Source organism: Pseudorasbora parva, chromosome 15 (genome assembly GCF_024679245.1).
Source record: "Pseudorasbora parva isolate DD20220531a chromosome 15, ASM2467924v1, whole genome shotgun sequence".
Lineage (NCBI taxonomy): Eukaryota > Metazoa > Chordata > Actinopteri > Cypriniformes > Gobionidae > Pseudorasbora > Pseudorasbora parva.
In genome coordinates, this window is record NC_090186.1 from 20,693,702 (window position 1) to 20,712,649 (window position 18,948).

The 18,948-nt window shown below is 38.0% G+C and overlaps 1 protein-coding gene across 1 annotated transcript in view; it reads right to left on the reverse strand.

Annotated features, from left to right (window-relative positions):
• The window catches only part of sptlc2b (serine palmitoyltransferase, long chain base subunit 2b), a 31,263-nt gene that overhangs the window by 8,863 nt on the left and 3,452 nt on the right, over positions 1-18,948 (reverse strand). The window contains exons 2-7 of the mRNA XM_067417350.1: positions 9,347-9,541; positions 8,116-8,270; positions 5,931-6,079; positions 4,843-4,967; positions 1,386-1,479; positions 943-1,048 (exon numbers count right to left, since the gene is read on the reverse strand). Coding sequence (XP_067273451.1) covers positions 943-1,048; positions 1,386-1,479; positions 4,843-4,967; positions 5,931-6,079; positions 8,116-8,270; positions 9,347-9,541 — 824 coding nt within the window. The remainder of the gene's footprint in view (positions 1-942; positions 1,049-1,385; positions 1,480-4,842; positions 4,968-5,930; positions 6,080-8,115; positions 8,271-9,346; positions 9,542-18,948) is intronic.

Sequence of the window (18,948 nt, forward strand, 5' to 3'; positions counted from 1 at the left end):
AAAAGAAAGAACACAGGTGTAATATTATTGCATACCCATAGAGGATTTGATGTTGCAATATGTTAAAATAGCGTCTTTATGATTTTGTTCTTTTGAACTATTTGACAGCCAGGAAGTTTCCAATATTTTGAAACAATTAGAAAATTATCTTATTATAAAAAACAATTACTTAAATTTACATTTTTTTTTTTTTTTTTTTACATCTACATTTAATCATTTAGCAAACGCTTTTATCCAAAGCGACTTACAAATCAGGAGAGAGATAGAAGCAAATAAACAATAAAGGGCAACAGCCTGCAAGTGCTGTAACAAGTCTTGAGTTAATCTAGCTGAGTACACAGTGCAGTAGACATAATTTTTATTTATTTATTTTCTATACATAAACAGACAAACAAACACAAAATTGATTTGGATTGTTAAGTGCTAGCCTTTATCGATCAGATGCTGCTGGAAAAAATGTGTCTTAAGATGTTTTTTTGAAAATGGCTACAGATTTGGCTGCACAAATTGAGATGCGGAACAGGTGGAATGCTTCAGGAAAAGGTCTGTGAGAGAGATTTCATGCCTCTTTGGGAATGAACCATGAGGCGTCAATCACTTGCAGAACGCAAGCTTCTGGAGGGTGTGTAAGTATGAACAAGCGAGTTTAGGTATGTGCAGAGCCAGTGGTTGCTTTGTAGGCGAGCACCAGTGCCTTGAATTTAATGCGAGCGCTATTGGCAGCCAATGCAAGCTGATGAAGATTTTCCATCCCATCCTCCTTTGATATGACAATGAATGTATATGTAGTAAATATCATTTCATTATTATTACTTCTTGCCCCTAGCGATGAAATTATCTTCCTCTAAACTAGAAAAGGGTACGTCAACCAGCCACATTTTGCATATGCTTTGCACAAACCACATCAGCTTACTAGTAAATGGTTGAAAAAGACTGCTGTACCTGTAAATTCCCTCAACGAGGATGAGAATCTTCTTCCATGGCCGGTGGGTTCGAGGTTGGCCATGCACAATAGCATCCTGGAGCAACTTCTCCAGACTTTGCATGTCTGAAAGTAATAGTCAAAATGAGTATTTATAACCAGGCATCTCATTCTCAACTTGCAGATGCTGTTCTTAGCAAGCAGTTTACGAAAGTAATTTTATTTTATTGAATTATTTTCTCAGAGGTTCACGTATATTGGCAAAATGCCTATTCACAAGTACATTTATATGATTAATTTATTCCGCAAAAGTGTTCAGTAATGAGGTAGTAGCACTGCCTGCTGTAAACTCTCACTGGTCCACAATCTGTATATTAAACATCCAATATAGCCAGATGAGGCTCTGATTGTTCTGCATAGCGCTTTTACTTTCAGTGTGGGCAAAAAATTAGAATGAACTTACTGTTGTGTTTGAAAACACGGATGGTAGAGCCAGAGAGTCGGGCACCCAGAACCAGAGACGTATGATTGAGCTCATCACTTAAGACGAGACAGCCCTAAATCACACACACGCACACACACATTCCTTTTAATAAAATGCAAGAATGCACATTAAATAATACCAAAGCGATTGGCTACAAGTCCACAGTGCTGAGTTATTTTTACACATTATACACAGTGCCTGTATTTTTAACCCCTTTTTTGGCTAAATGATCAGTGAGCTGGGATTCTTCAGAAGGATATGCAGAGCAGCAGGTGCTACACACAAACAGTAACAGCACACGGCTGGACACAGTTAAAAGGTACACTATAGCCCTATTCGGACAGGTAATTGTTTCTCATGGGGTAAATTCATAATGTACAGGGGCTAGTTGGTGATTTTATTGCCATCTGAATCCAGAATGTCAATGTTTTTCCCTCACCACCCGCGTAAAAAACACCAAGGTTGTGTGGCAATTTAATTGCCGTCGGAATCTACATCTCTGAGTTTTCAAGAGGAGATCACTTCAAACTGTACTGTTTATATCCTTTGTAACCACTGCGGAGCATGGTCAAACTACGGCAACTATGGTTGTTGTGGTAATTTGACTGCATTTTAAAGATCTAGCCTCCACTTTTATTACTGAATTGTTGGAAAGTATTTACAAGAACAATATTTCATCCTCACTTAAAAGAGAAAGAGAATAATAGCATGTAAACATTTTAAATGGGCCTTTAGTATGGCAGCAATTATTTACGTTAAAATAAATAATCAGCATTATGTTTACCTCTTTTAAATAAAAGAATGTATAACTTATTTCCGCTCAATGACAAAACACATTGTCAGAAAGGTCTGAGTCTCAAGGGTCTGGTACAGTGCCTAAACTAAATCTTATGGGAACTTTAATTTTTGTGATATCAACTTCAAACACAACATGGTTAGATATATGGCTTTAATTTGATAGTAATTTGAAAGTAAAATATAGAAAGGTTGACATAGAGCCACTAAATCCCGAAGCTCAGAGAAATCGTCCGTAAAAAAAAAAAAAAAAAAGGCTGAACAGAGGAGTCTGTGGGCCAAAAATGTACCAAACGGAGCTCGTAATAAAACAAGAATCAACAATGGCTTGGCTTTCTGAAGATGGCAAGAACTGAAGGATTTAAAATGTTGTACGTCAGGGCCGTACCCAGGATTTTCTAAATACCGAGGTCCAAATATGAATTTTGGAGGGTTTGAAAAAAACAAAACATTTCCCTCCTTTACAAATGCATTTTAAGACATAAGAAAATCAAAGACTCAGCTAACTGTAGCTTTAAAACCATGTCAGTGTGCAGTATAAATTATTTTAAGAAGACCACAGATTTTTATAAATGAGAATCTGGTTAAATGTTGCAAAAAAAATTTGACTCCAAATTAGAAAATCAGAAAATCTGTTTTGTTGTTAAATTGAGCCAAAGACGACATATGTGTGACTCCGTCTTTGAAAACCTAGCTAAAGTAAATTTTTGTGATTTACATTATGTAAAGAATATTATTTGAACATATAACCGTGATATATTTAATGTTGAATGAGTAAGATCATGTCAAAGATAGAAATCAATGTGAAAATATAACCAATGAGTGAAATCAAAATTTGATGCGCCTAATATCAATATTAGATGATGAGACTTTAGCCTGGATTTCACAGACCAGAATCACATTATGTGTAGCCATTACGAATATATTGTAGGCTAATGCTTTTTCTATTCTGAGCACAGTGGGCTACCTGCTCTTTTTGTCTCATCGCCATTATCTTCTCTCTTTCTTTTTTCCCGTCTCCTTCTCTTGCCCTGTATCTTTTCTCTTTTCAAAGCTGAGCTTTGTTTAAAGTAGTAGTTTTTTCATTTTCGTCTGTATCGTTATTAGTTTGCATCCCTGATTACTGAGCGCTCTCGCGGTGGTGTTGTGATGTCAAACATCAGTCGTTGTTCGAAGCGCCGGTTGGTGGTTGTGGCATTTGTCCCGCCTCTCCTCCACTGTGATTGGACATTGATGTTCACCCAAAGTTGAACTGTGGACGCTGAACGCGTAAAAATGGACTAAACCTGCCTGCTGTTGGCGCTATTGAAAAGTGCAGCGCATCCATTGGAAACAATTGAAAACATACGCCGGGCGAGGCGAGAACACCTGTTTGTACACGCCGCCTTAATAGGATATTATTTTGTAACTTCTATTATGTACACTTCGGAGAATTACCGAGGTCCGGACCTCGGGGACCTCAATGGTGGGTACGGCCCTGTTGTACGTATTGTTATATTGAACAGATATATTTTTATATGTAGCTTTATAAGCGAGCTTATTGTAAAAGAATATCTATTGTGAAAAGTCATTTAATTATAGTTGTTGTAGAGCTGTGCTGGAATTTATTTTGAAGGAAGTTCCGTGTCTATTAATGGGTATAGCTACAGTAATGTCTTTAGCTAGTCAGCTTTTTCATCTAAACTGGTTATATCTCTTAAGCCTAGTAGCGAATGTTTTAAAAGCCATAGGATAATCTCGCTCTTTTTTAGTTATTTTAAAGAACCATAATCATCCAGACAGTAACACTGTGATGAAGCACAACCAAAACAATGTTCTACCGCAAAATACATGCAGTTTTAGTTTTTTAACATCTAAAGGGGCCAAAAGTTGTACCTTTAATCTTATTAGTTCTTCTGGTGTTTAGCAATAATGGAATCTGCACTTCCTCATTACTTTACAATGACAAGATGAGTCAAGTTTCTGAGCACACATTAAGCATCATTGATATGTGCACATGGAAACTAAATGTGTTAATGTATTCAGGTTTGAGAAATTGCATAATTTCAAAAAGAAAAATAAATAACCCTTTGGAAGTTTTGAGTTCTGAATATTACAGAATGTTTGACCAAGCTTTGTAAAATTGCCTTACATTTAGTCCAATGAAAATTTGATTAGTGACAGAAATAAGGCAGAACTTTTTTTTTTTTTTTTTTTTTTTTTTACATCCTAATGTTTCTGCTTTAAATTACATTTTGAATCCTAGATTCAAAATCAACGTGGACTTTTAAAACCCACTTAAGCAGCTTACATTTCCAGGTATGGGAAAAATGTTGTTTAATTTTCTATATTTGGCAGAACAAGTTTGAATGTTAATCAAAAGTAATCAAATCTTTTGTGAATTAAACCAGGAATGTGAGTGTATACACACACACACACCTTATTCTAAAGCATAAAGGCTTTCAATAACAGGTTACGTGACACATTATCAGTGCGAAAAAAATCTGTCAAGGAACAGATATGGTCTTTGGGAGTATTACAATAACAAAACAAAAACAGAATGGCCAAACCCCAATGTCCCACCCTACTTTGTTTTGATGTGAAAAGGAAATTTGCAGCATTCCATTTGATTTAATGTTTAAGCTCATAGTAAAACCCTTACTTTTCCCGTCAACGCAGGAATATTCATGGAGTTTGTAGCAAAGCCCATTCCAAACACCATGGATGACTCCACCCCTAAAAACCTGGCCACCAGCTTCTCCAGCTCCTCATGCTTGTCAAGATTTCCTACAAGAGATAAAAAAATATCTCAATTATGTAACAATTCCAACAGAACTAAACCATCAAAACAACTCTATTAATATAAATATCCATTATGCAGACATCATAGTCCAATATAAAAAACTCAATATTAAAAACTCAAAACTCCCCAGTTCACACAAGACATTCATGATAAATGTAACAAACAAACAAACTTGTTATTAAAAAAAAAAAAAAACTGCTCATAAATTAGCACAGTTTTGACTATGGGTGGGCATTTCAAACAATTATGTAGTTAAAAGTTTTGTTTCACCCAAAAATGAAAACACTGTCATCATTTACTCACCGTTAAGTTGTTCCAAATTGGTATAAAATCTGCTGAACACAAAGGAAGACATCTTAAACTAATAAAATGGGTAAATAGTTGAAGGGCCCCACTGACCTATTTAGTATCATTTGTTTTCTATACTATGCAAGTCAATGGGGTCCATCAGATTTGGTTACAGGCATTCTTCAGAATATCATCTATCATCCAGGTTTGGAACAACTTCAAGGTGAGCAAATGATGACAGACTTTACTTTTTGTGGTGAACTACCCTTTGTGTTTGTTTTTGTGTGAGCATCATGTTCAAAAAAAGAAGAGATGAAAATCAGCTTCTTAGCACTCTAGTACACAAAAAACTTGCAGTAACATTCTTTTCCACATTTCTTTTCCACCATTTCACCATAAAAGCATATTCTTCTCCCATGGGATGAATGATTAACTGAATATATGAATAAGTATTCAAAGGGTCAGTGAGAGGATAGAAATGTATCATGATAATGTAAAATTAAGGACAAAGTCTTGATTAATATTAGAAGAGGAACAAGTATATGGCCCTTTTGAAATTGATCTATCCACTAAAACCTACACAAAAAGTGTCAGACCATTATTTGTCCCCTATTATACCAGAGAAGTAACCGCTGTAAAGATTGAGAGAAATGTATTACCCATCTCCTGCCTGGTGCTGCTCACCCCTGCGCCATATTTCACAGTGCACTCAGAGGCAGCGTCAGCGCACGGGCCGGAATTCTCAGCAAAGCCAAGGTAGTTATACGAGCCCATATTAATAACATCCTTCAGAACCTTCCCTGTGTTTCTGCAAGAAAGAACACGGAATAACCTGAGCATCTGAAAAATACTAAGCAATTCTAATACTAATAACAATGACAGACATCCCTTTAAAGGTGCAGTAAGCGATTTCTGAGAAAAACTGTTGATATTTGAAAATCAACCCAAACAACCACACTTCTTTGCAACACATTGCTCTGCCCCCAAACGTAGGTGTCAAATGTAGATGTTAAAATAGCCGTAGCAAAAACAAAACAAAAAAACTTTTGATTTGTGAAAAAAAAAATTTTGACAAATGAATGGCAAGGAAGAAGAAAAAGCAATACGCCCAAGAAGCCATAGTTTAAAGAAGGGCTGAGAGTTATATCGTTATATTTATTAACGATATATTGTTATTGTAACGGTATGTTGTTGTAACGGTATTGTAGGCAATACCGTTCATATCGATATGCAGCAGTTTGATACGAAAAATAGCGGAGTACACAGAGTGAGCTGACGCAGGAAAAGTGCATGATACAACTCGTCCTCTACATTGATACATGCTTTATATTAAGGGCTTCACAATAATTGGATATAGTTAGTTAAACCGTATAGTTTAAAGCAGCTTGCCCTATCTATCAAACGCTCAGAGAACTAGGCTACTTGTGCTGACAGACATATTTGCCTGAATAATGGGTTTGAAATGTGGTGCTTTGCAAATATGTCCATTTTGCTGTCAGGGTAGGATGTGCCTTCTAAAAGTAAATATCCGCTAAACTTCAGGCTTCCGTGAATGAGCGCCACCACGTGCATCCGCGTCAAACAGGCGGAGCGCAATAATTCGGACTAAAATATACATGTTTCTAAAATATTTGATGTTGGACAATAAATGTGCCATATGAGGAATTTTAGACCTACAAGCAAGTATATTTTTATGAAAGTGACCATTATAAGGCTAATATGCTTTTGTTTTTATTTTTAGTTATTGAATTTGAAAACAAAATGATTAATTTAGTTTTTAGATTGTAAAGCTCCAATTTGCACATAATATATTGCATAGCCTAAACATTTATTGTATTTGTTTATAGTCTTCAACGTCAACATTGGGCAGGATGTGAAATAAAATTATTAAAATATAAAATTATTATCTAAAAAAAACTAGAAAATACCAGGATATATACAGAGCATCGCCATATCGCCCAGCCCTAGTTTACAGTGAATTTAGAACAGCTTAGTTAGTCTAAATTATTGATAAAAAATATTATTTTTCTTCAGATACAGAATGGTTTCAAAGCTCCAAACACACTGTGGCGCAGTAATACTGATGCAATGCAGTCACAGGTGTTAGTTTGTAGACAGTAAACTAATTAACGGTCCGCCTGGAAACAAATTCCGTGATGCCAAACTCCCTCATGGAAGAAGAATGCGGTCGTGTTTACAACTGTGAGAATAAACACTTACCAGGATCAACTAAATGTTTCAAAAGTAGGCCTATTTGAAGTTTGTGGCTCCATTGTTGCAGTAAATCTGCTTGGGTCTCTCCAGTGCTGTAAATTTTTTCTAACATTAATGCAGACCCTAAACCTTTTGACTGATCATAACCTTTCTTTTTCAAGTGATATTCCTCTGATCTTTTCCCTTTTGTAATGTCTCTCTGCTCTCTTTCTACAGTCTTCTTCAAATCTCCCTATTGCTCACTCACTCTCTCTCCTCCACAATAATCTTATGTTGTGTTCTGTTTTGCCTTCATAAAAATAATAAGCAAAAGGTATCCATCTCAAGGTTTTTAATGCCATGCCACGATGTTGTGAAGCAGTCTTTTTCCATTGCCTTTGTTTTGGTTAAATAACGCTTGTCGAATTTGTAGACTACCGAGCACTGAGAAAGATGCGACTAAGATCATTCAATAAACGCTTATATTTACAATTACTTTGTGATGTTTGGAAATAAGAAAAAATGAATAAATTGGTTTTTAGGGTCAGATAAAACTCTGTTGTTAGTTTTAGATATCAGGCAAACAGATGTATTCTGACAGGATCTGGTAGACTGGATCTCATCCTGGGGTTGACATAATTTAACACTCACTCAAAGGTCCAGTTGTAGTCAGGTGTGACTTGCTCCACCAGGTCCATCTTGGCTCCAGGAACGCTGCATATGGGCCTGTTCCAGTTATCTCTGATCCTCATGTACAGATTCCTGGTGTAGAAGTTCTCAAAATCCTGGTACAGTGGAACAAAATCCTGGGAACACGATATCAAAAGAAAAATATAACAAAAGCCAGGGGATGTACAATTTTGTACATGGTGATTGTTCTTATGTTTTGTTTAGTAGTGCTGTTTATTATAAGAGGAGGCTGTAATTGTATTATAATGTACAATGTAAAGTGACCTTGAGCTATGGAAAGGCGCTATATAAATAAAACTTCTTCATAAACTACATCATTTAGTTACTTGTTTCTGTAGGATTGAAAATAATCAAAAGATATTTGAAATTAAAGACATTTGCAGTACTGTTTTGCAACCCCCCTCTTTCTTATCAGTAGGACCATTTGGAATTCCTAAAGACAAAGAAATGCTGAAGGCCTGTAGGCCAAATGTGTGTCCCATCTGTAATATAGTGGGGGAAGCTTGGTCTGATTGGTCAGTTTGAATGTTTTACATTAGGGTTTCAGTCACATGGTCAAGGAAAGGATAAAAAGAAGATTGTAACTGTTGCTCTGTCTCCTTGATTCTCTGGCTCTCTTCTCTTCTCTTCTCTTCTCTTCTCTTCTCTTCTCTTCTCTTCTCTTCTCTTCTCTTCTCTTCTCTTCTCTTCTCTTCTCTTCTCTTCTCTTCTCTTCTCTTCTCTTCTCTTCTCTAACATTCTATTCATGCAATATTAATGGTGTAAGTTTTTATCATCTCTACGAATCATCTTTTTATCATCATCTAAAAGAAAAATTAAGGACAATTTACACTGTTCTTCTGTTCAAAAGTTTACATCCCTCAGCATGCATGGCATTCTTGAGCATCAGTGTTTACAGCCTTTCTAATAGAGTCCCTCGACTGTCCTCAGTGTGAAGAAATTGATCTCAAAATCATTAAATCATGGCTGGAAATTGGTTTAAAATCCAGGTGACAAAAATCATGGAACAGTGTTTTAACAACAGGGACATTTGTACATTTGTATAAATTCAGTTATTATTTTGTCTTGACTTTATTTAAACATTGGTTATGTGAAATGGCTTATTCAGTGCAAAACAAATAAAACTAAATAAAAAGTTTTTTTTATTAATAAGGAAATCAACACAAACCAAATCTTGAACTTTCAACTCTACCTTCTGTTGTTCCCTTTCTCTGGCCAGATGGCACTTCTCAAACTTCCAGTCCCTCAGGAAATCTCGCAGATAGCCAAAAATGGTAAGGATGCCATAGCCCACATAAGTGAGAACGGCCACCAGTAGTGGCGTTTCCTCAAACGACTCCGCAAAAGGCTTGTTGTAAAGGGGCGAACGGCATGAAGCTTGATGGTTCTGTTGGTGGGAAAAAAATAAACACAAAACAACTAATTGATTACACATCAACAGCATAAAAACAACATTACATGTACAGACAATCTGATCAAAAATAAGATTACAGCAGACTTATTCTGTCCTCTGTAATCCATCAAAGACAAATAATTTCAGTGTAGGAGCATATAAGTATCTGAGACCAGAATAATAATGAAATATAGGGATGGGCTCCTTTAACTTAGGGACATTGAGCAACTAACTAACAGCCTGAACACTTTATTAATGATGTACTTGCACTGAGCTTTGTGACGCACTTCAGTTTTGAAATGATACAACTATTCCGGTATTTCCGGTTATATTTTCAGTTGTGCTGTAGTACAATAAATAAAAATGATTGTCTGCAAGAAGATTTCAAAATATGAACATCTTCAGAGAGAGGAGAAGAGATGTACTGATGATTTAATTACGGAGTAAAGAATTTTCCAAACTCAACAGAACGAGGTTGTGATCTGAGACAGAAGCGGCTGTTAAACATACACGATTATTTCACCACAGGGTGTCAATGCTTGTCCAAACTAGTTACCATGATGCTGAAGCATGTGAAACCAGGGTAGGGTTGCACCAGCCGTTTGTAAGTTATTTCTTAAATTGGAATGTAAAGTCCACACTAGAGGCCTAGTACCTGCTAGCTAGTTTGTAACTAAGGCCCTGTCCCAAATGGCACCCTAAAGACTCACGGTCTTCCTATGAGTCCACACTTTTGTCTGTCGGGAAGAAGTCTGCTGCGGTGACTGCTTCAGTGTTAAATCGGCAAAATTGCGCATCGAGGGCACATTCTGACCGAAAAGGGGGCGCTCAAATGGGACACTCTACACTCTCGTGGACACACACGCAGCAGCCATTGTAAGTCGACGAAGCTGAAAGTGCACATGAGGTGTGCCATTTGGGACAGAGTCTAACTTTATTTGATTGAACCATTCTTAAGATAGAACATAGCTAGTAGATCGTAAGCTCTCTGTTAAGTAATGTGTAGTCGCATAATATGACATTTCAGTTTATCCTTCATTTTAACTTCTTTTGCCTCTCTTGACTGAAGGTAAAAAAAAATCTATTAAAGGGTTACTTCAGCGATTAGCATATGGCTTTGTATCAGTAGAAACCCTGGAGTATAATCAAATGATTGTGCTTTCCCCCCCTCATATATCCCTGAGACGAGAGATTTATGCAGTTTATTTCTAGAAAAATTCCTTCTGTGACGCAAATTGACAATATTTGCATCATCTTTGGAATGTTTGGCCAGAGGCTAAAGACTACAGCCAGCAGAGGGAGCTATTTCCACGTTTTCAACCCGCACATGGGGGATGGGAAATCACCAAGGGGGTAATCTAGCGCTCGGAAAGCGTTCCACCCCTAGGGGCTGCCATTGCTAACCAAGCCATCACCTGCTGTTAGCATCCCATTGACTCCCATTCATTTTTGAGTCACTTTGACAGTGAATAACTTTACATCAGAGGCGTTTAAAGACTCCATTTGTCCATTGTATATTTCTAAAGAAACACGACAATGTATAAAAGGCTCCATTACCTTGTATCTTACACTATCGCCCCGCAGAAGCTGTTTTTGTAAAAATAGGCTAACGATTGCGTCATAACCAACGCGACCCTGTCGCACAGTTGAGAAATTACCGTATAGACCTGAGGAGACGCTCGCAGGCAATCTTTTACTGTCTATGAGACAGTCGGGGGGACGTGGAGACATGTCCTGGAGACTAGTCTGATAAAGTCAAGGGGGAAGAATGGGTAGAAGCCCATAGTGAGCCAAAAGCAACGGGAGAAAATATTTAAACAACGTGATTCAGCTTTCGCTTTCCACATCTACTAGAAGACCTACAGCTGTCCGACAGGAGGCTCACGTCACATCTACGTCGTCAAGCTCAGTCTGAGCCTGCGCAGTTCGCTCAGCCATCAGGAAGTGAGTGCCCCTAGGTTGACTTCATTATTTCGCCGTAGACGTCAATGGGGTCGCTGTGTCCATTTCTTTTACTGTCTATGGAAATCACACTCACAGCACAGCTCGCAGCTGCAGGCATTCATTTAAACGGATGATAAGTAATGTAAGTGTTTTAACTTCTCAAATTAATTTCTATGAAAGTTAAGCTTCCAAAGGCATGAACTGAAAACGCGCCACACTGAAGATGCGTTGTGAATGTATGCCGCGAATGTGGTCGCGATTTCCTCAGCTCTCATCATGAGAGCTCATCAATGACGTTAAATGTAATCTGACTCCTAATCTGAGTTAGTGATGTGAGACTCGCGGCAACTCAATCGTTATATATTGAACAGACATGTTCAGGATTTAATTGTAGTGTATGTTCTCTAACTCAGTCACTGTAATCCAGTAGTGGTGGCTTTGGGAATGGCCCCCAGGGCAGCGAAGAATTCTGGGAATTGTAGTCTTTCATCCCCATGAGAAAAATACATTTTCTGTCTCTTCTCAGTCTAGAAGGCACCAAATTCAAAAATAATTTCACTTTTCTACTACATTAATGACCCAGTTTAAATACAGATTCATCTTTCCAGCGCTGAAGTACCCCTTTAAGTATGAAAATACTTCATTGTAAATAACAATGTGTTTTTTATATGTAATTAGCATTTGAAAATAAATTAAGGGTCAATAAATAAGTACTAAAAAAAACAAAAACAAAACAAATGACATTCATGTATTATGACTAATTTTATTTGACATGCACCACACGGAACAACTGACACAGTGCCGTGCTGTAGGATGGGTTCAACTTGTGCACAGCTGTTGCAACAGACCCCTTTAGCCCATTTATTTATTTGAATTAACTATTTTAATCATTATTCTGTGTAATTTTTCAGCAAGCATTTACTGTACACCTACAATGTTCTTCCGAACGGATTCAGTAACTTTTAACACACCCCACACCACAGGAAAATCATAAGATAATTCTGTAAAACCATCAAGATAATCTGGACTTTAGCTAGGATTGTCATTAGGGGAGAAATCAGCCCAAAATCACCCCCTGGGGGCGATCTTGTTGTGTGTACCCAGCATTAGGCATGTACCACGCATTCATTCTTTAAAATATTCTAAAAGCAAACCTTTTTATCAGTCAAGTTTATTTAAGGGGGGGGGGGGGGGGATGCTGTTTCATGCATACTGAGCTTTTTACACTGTTAAAGACTTGGATTCCCATCCTTAACATAGACAAAGTTTCAAAAACTAATGTTGGACGTTTGATGGAGTATTTCTGTGTTAAAAATACTCCTTTCGGAGAGTTTTTTTTCGAGTATGGGTCCACTTGACGTTAATAGACCGGAAGGTCCTTGTATGGGCCGTACGGGCTTTTCTCCCGGTAGGGTGCACGTGCGTGTGACTAGAGCGAGAGGAAATGCACGCCCATAAACACTGCTCTCAAGCTGCAGATCCAGTCGTCCGTGAACACATGTCGGTTACCGTGCCGCACTCCACTTCTTTCCTCCACTTTGACATTAAGCGACTTCAACGCTTCAGCACAGCATTCCGGGAAGGCAGCGCTGCATTTGAACCGTTTTGAACGCAGAAATGACGGGAAGCTTCACAACATCGCTTCAGTCGCATCGCAAAGTGGATCTCCACACTCCAAGAAGTGTGTTTTTGACGGAACCGTCCCAGCGATAAAGGTTCGGTCCTGCTTTGGAAGCAGCCGGTGAGTAAAACTGCTTCAAATGTCTATGCTGTTGCTTATCGTCGCGTGATTAAACATCAGTAAATGACACGATCGTGTGCTTCGTCATTCAAATGCGCTAACGGACTTCATTCCTTTTCTATGTATAACGTTACACTAGTCTGACGTGCAAAACCGTTTTGCTTGCTACTTCTAAGGTCTAGTCGCATACAATAGTCCATAAACCGAATCATATCCTCATAAACTGAGAGTAAAGACAAATGTTGACAGTACATACCACAGAGACGGACGTCCTGCTGTTGCTGTTTCTATTTCAGCCTCCGAATTAGATTCTGGATCAATGGATCATATCTATTAGCTGAGATCGATAGCAAGGGTTTCTCCACGCTTGAGGACGTCACTGCTTTGCGCATTTGTCATTCTTTAGCTCCGCCCACACGATACGCCTCCAGGCGCTCGTTTTTTTCCGGAAAGACTCGGTACAGCCCATATTTCTTTAATAAATATAATAAAACTAAAGACTTTTCGGAGATATGAAGGATGCAGTACTACTCTATAGGTACTCAAGATTGACGTGAGATTGACTGAAACTGAGTGTTTCACCCCCCCCCCCCCCTTAATTCAAAAGCTTTCTGAAATATGATCAGTAAGAGATCATAACACTCAAAAACACTCTTAAGGAGAAAACACGCACGGGACTGCTGTAGGTTAGTGGGTAAATAAATTTATTATGCAGAATTAAAAATATTTCTAGGAACATTTCAGCACATTCAAGATAATTAACGCAGAAAATGTCATTTTTTTAACCATTTAACAGCCATAAAACAGTAATAACGTAGTGTGTACGCATGCTGTACGCTGTTACTGGAAACTCCCAAGTTGTAATAAGTAGAACGTGGAAGTAGTTGTGCAAGTTATGTCTATTACATAACTTAATAACAGTTGAATCACTCACTCACACTCTTTGGAAAATGTGAAACTGCAGTCAGTGTAGTTTGGCTCACAGCATGTGATCAAGTCACAGTAATGCTGAAACCTGTCCTTCCGGTAAGGAATGGCTTGCCCAATATTACAGATCCTGAATCAGCTGAATCAGGGTTAACAGTTTGTGGCAGTGCTGAACATAAAAGCCTCAGTGGGGAAAACCTACATTGCTAAATACGAGGAAGCCTTGTATTTGCCCAGTTTTTAAAGTCAGTCAGTCAGTTATCAAAACAAAGACAAAAACACTGAACAAAAACACTGAAACAAAGCATTCTTTTAATATGGATTTGAAATGTTACCTCAAACTACTAAAACTACTTAGGCTAGATGATATATATTTTAATGATATTCATACATGTATCCTTATATTTATGCATTTCTTCTTAAATGGCTTAAAATACTTTATATTTCCCCAACTAAAGATATGTAATGACAGTAACCAAAATTAGATTTTGTTGATTTTAATAGTGTAAACAGCACAAACCACATGAAATCTGATGTTTCTGATTTGGGCCACTTCCATATATTTGTTATTGTTATGTGCATCAGTTCAAGTGTGACCAGTTAAAACTTAATCTGATATTGGCCACATGGAAAGACAACCAAAGTGAAAACTGTATACGAGTATACAAGGCTTGTAGTGTTAACATTGCGTTAATTTGACAAAACTGTCTTTGCATTATTGCTAAATTGATTTTAAAAGTTTAATACAATTGATTTTAATACTTAATTAAAAATTATCATTAATAAAAGGTACGTTTTCCACACTTTCCACATGTTTACTAAAAAAACTCACAAAGGAGAGTTAACCAGTTTTATTTCTGTACAACCAATACAACAATATATGGTAAATGAACTGCAATATTTACATACATATTTTACAAAATGTTTTACTAAAACATTTTAATACATAAAGAAAAAAAATGCCACACACATTTCTGAACTATGACACAAATTGTTCAGAATTGGTTTTGAATCGATTCACTGAAACAGAGTTTGGGGCCGGTTGCATAAAACTGTTAAGACTAGTCTTACAAGTTAGTAATGACATCCGTTTCCTTAAAAGGTGCATCAATAGATTTCTGAGAAACGTTGTAGAAAGTGGATCGGATCGAGCACCACTACACACTTGTAGCCAATCAGCAGTAGGGGGTGTGTCCACTCATGATGGGGGAGGAGAGCGAGTATGGGGAGGAGAGCGAGCAGCAGCAGCGCCGCGTCAGACACGCTTCTATAGTGTCCAAAGGCAGAGAAAACGCCACGCAGCCCCATGGCTGACCCGCAACAGAAACGCCACGTGCAGCCGCGGCATGACAGTGAAAACAGGTACATGTAGAGTGCATTACGGAATAGTCCTGGGATGAAACTGTGCTCACTTAGAGGATGGATACCCTCGGTCACATCAGCGCGATTAGACATTGAACATTTTAAATTTAAAACAGCTTATTATGCAGGGAGCCAATGTGCCCGATGCTTTCACTTGATGAAAACGTTTGTTTTTGTGATTAAAATACATAAAATATTACCAAAACATCTGTCTTCCTGTGTGCAGAAATTTGTTTATGTAGCCGTGACAACCAAACGCATGCGCGCACGGAGCAAGCGCTCTTAACACAGACGCGCATGCCTGTGTTAAGAGCGCGCGCGCCGAGCGCCAACCCGCAAACCTTGCACTACTGAAAGTCTGAGGAGCCACCCGAGTTGCTACCATAGATATACATAATAAATAATATACTTAATTACATAATAAACTTTATTATGTATATCTATGGTTGCTACTACTCTCCGGCGCCGCCATCTTTATTTTGAGTCTGACGAATCGACGCGCAAATTTTGCGTCGACGTCATCGATGACGTTGACGAATTGTCCCAGCCCTATTGGCCAGTAAATTTTCTTAAGTCACCGGCCATTGGCGGGTGTAGCAAAAAGTTAGTTGTAGGCCCTGCACCCAAAACTGTATTCAATTTATTTAAACTTATATACCATATTAATAATCAATATGCTGACCAGATCTACTTGTGGTCTGTGCGTGTGTGCATTTACCTTACTGGAGGAAGAACAAAAAAAAAAAGATAAAACAATGCTGCACAGCACACACCTGACCCAAAGGTCCATTTGTATGATCAGGACCAAGCATGGGAAAAACTAGCTTGACAACATGCTCATGTTCTTGGAAAAATTGTTGCTCCCATGTGCTCTCGGCAAACATCCTCAGGTTGCAAAGAACAAAGTGCTGCTCTCCAGTTACATGACAGAACACTACACTTATTTTCCAAGCTTGTGTCAATACAAACAAAGACAAGCAAAACGCTAGTCAACACTAACCCTAAACAATCCATTCTATCCATCCCATAACCTCTCGTCACAGTTTAACAGGTTTTAAAAGAGGGCACTATATAATGTTAAAAAAAACAGATAAAGTAATTCATGTACATTAATGTGAAAATACTTGTAGATATATTAAAGTGAAGTTTCAGTACATGTCTAACTACTTTAATGCACATTAACTAATGGTTTTTGGGTAGTTCTGGATGCTGATTAGTTAATATATAGCTCATATATAGAGTCCGACTGTGCTAAAATTTCACAGTACAGTAACTAGCAGCTAATACATGAAACAGCAGTTTACCATATGTGCACAGCAGAAGAATGGAAAAATGGAACTTAAAAAATATGCCAAACAAAAATATTAATATTCCATCCTTAAAATTGTGGTTAAATAGTAGATTTGCTATACAGTAAATTTAAAAGGGATGCACGATCTGAATCGGCCATCAGGCGATAAAAAAAAAAAAAGCAGATGATCAGGGACGATTATTTTGTGCCAAGGGGGGGGGGGGGGGGGGGGGGGGGGGGGAACGTGTTCAGTTGTGTTGAATTTAGGTGTGTCTGTGACAATAACACATTAACAGTAAAACCTAGCAACGATAAATCAGGTTCTATTTGACCCTCTGAATCACCCGTATTTCAAGCCGGGGTTGCCAGGTCCACATTATTTGTAGCATGCCTCCCATCCAATAATCACAAAAAGCTTTGTGCTTTCTCAGTCTCAGCTTTATAATTAGGTCCATTTTCATCAAAAATGTCAAACAATAAATGGTGTTTTTGACACTCTTAAATAGGATGTGACAGATCGCTGTAGTGTCTCAGTACAAGCTTGGAAATATGCTAAAACTGTGGAAAGATGCAGAGTGGATCATTTCACGTGGCTCCATGTAGGGCTGGGCGATATGGCCAAAATTTCATATCCCGATATAGCTCATTTGATATCCCGATAACGATATACATAACGATATAGCAACCTTTCTATTAATTCAGTTTATGAATAGTCTATACAAAATTGCAATGTGGAAATGCAGTTTGAAATGATATACAAAACAAATAAAGGTAGTATGGACTACATTTTTATTTTATTTAGAACCTTTTTTTAAAGCAAGACTGTTAGTAAAGTTAACACCTGCCTAGGGATGTTAACCGATGACCGTTTGACCGATGGCTGACCGTATCAATGTTAACCGATCAAAGTTGTCGGTTAAAATAAATAAAAAAGTGATCTCTAAATTAGGCTATTATAGACAGTGGACTAAACGCTACTACAGTTGGCCGTCTCATTCCAAAATCTTTTTGTGTGATTGAACATATCCCTCGCACTCAATTTTTCATAACTCGCCTGTTTGTACTTAATAAACCAATAAAAACATTTGGCGCGAGGTCACAGCGTTTGGGTTTGCGTGCTCACAAGGTTTGCAAAAAGTAAACACTCGAGGTTAGAGCCAGAGCAGACGACAGGATGAAGCTTGCATTTCGCTTAAGATGGGCTTACATTCGGAAATATATTCCATCTTCATTTCAGTGGTAACACATAAGGTGTTGATCGTCTTTCTTTATTATTGTTAGCACTACCTCGAACTAAAGCAGCGTCTCTTCGGAGCTGTCCTTTTCTTAAATGAGCCGCGGCAATGTTTCAAATGAGCTTCTAACGCTAGACAAACGCCTTTATTTTCAACGCGATCACCTTGTACCCAAACCATTTCGAAACTAAGGAGCCATTGTCCTCTGATTACAAACAAGCTCCTCTGCGGCGCGTTTGCGGGACTCGTGTTTCGCGCTGTGGGGGATTTTAAAAAAGTGACGTTAGTGGAAGGGAGGCTGCAGCGCGTGTGTGTGTGTGTGTGAGAGAGCGAGAGAGAGACAGAGGGAGCGCGTTTATGTATTGCATGGGCATGCCGTGGCGTGAGGTGCATCTTGACGTAAAATTCTGCCATAAACACCTTATCGTGGCGTAAGCGATAGAGCCTTATATAAAACGATAGACATTTTCTATCGTCCAGACGATATATTTCGTCATATCGCCCAGCCCTAGCTCCATGTCAAAGTATCGGTTATCAGATCCGTTGAGAAATCAGTTTCTGTCCATGTGTGCAAAGACATTTTAGAAATCCCAACCAGATGTTGTTTTATAGCCATGTTTGGAATAAAGATTATGTGTGGTAACCCTACATCAGGGGTCGGCAAGTATATTTGGCCACGGGCCAAATTATTTTTTTATTTTTTTAAACGCCACTAGATGATGGGCCAGAATATAGTCAAGGGATAATTTAAGAAATAAACAAATGAAAAATACAATTAGAATTGCCTGACATATTGTAACAGTGTCTTTTGTAACTATTAGTGAATTTATCAAAATTTTGTATAAATTAATAAAGCAGTCGCCTATTGATTTGTAACCTGGCAATCTTCATTCACCAACTT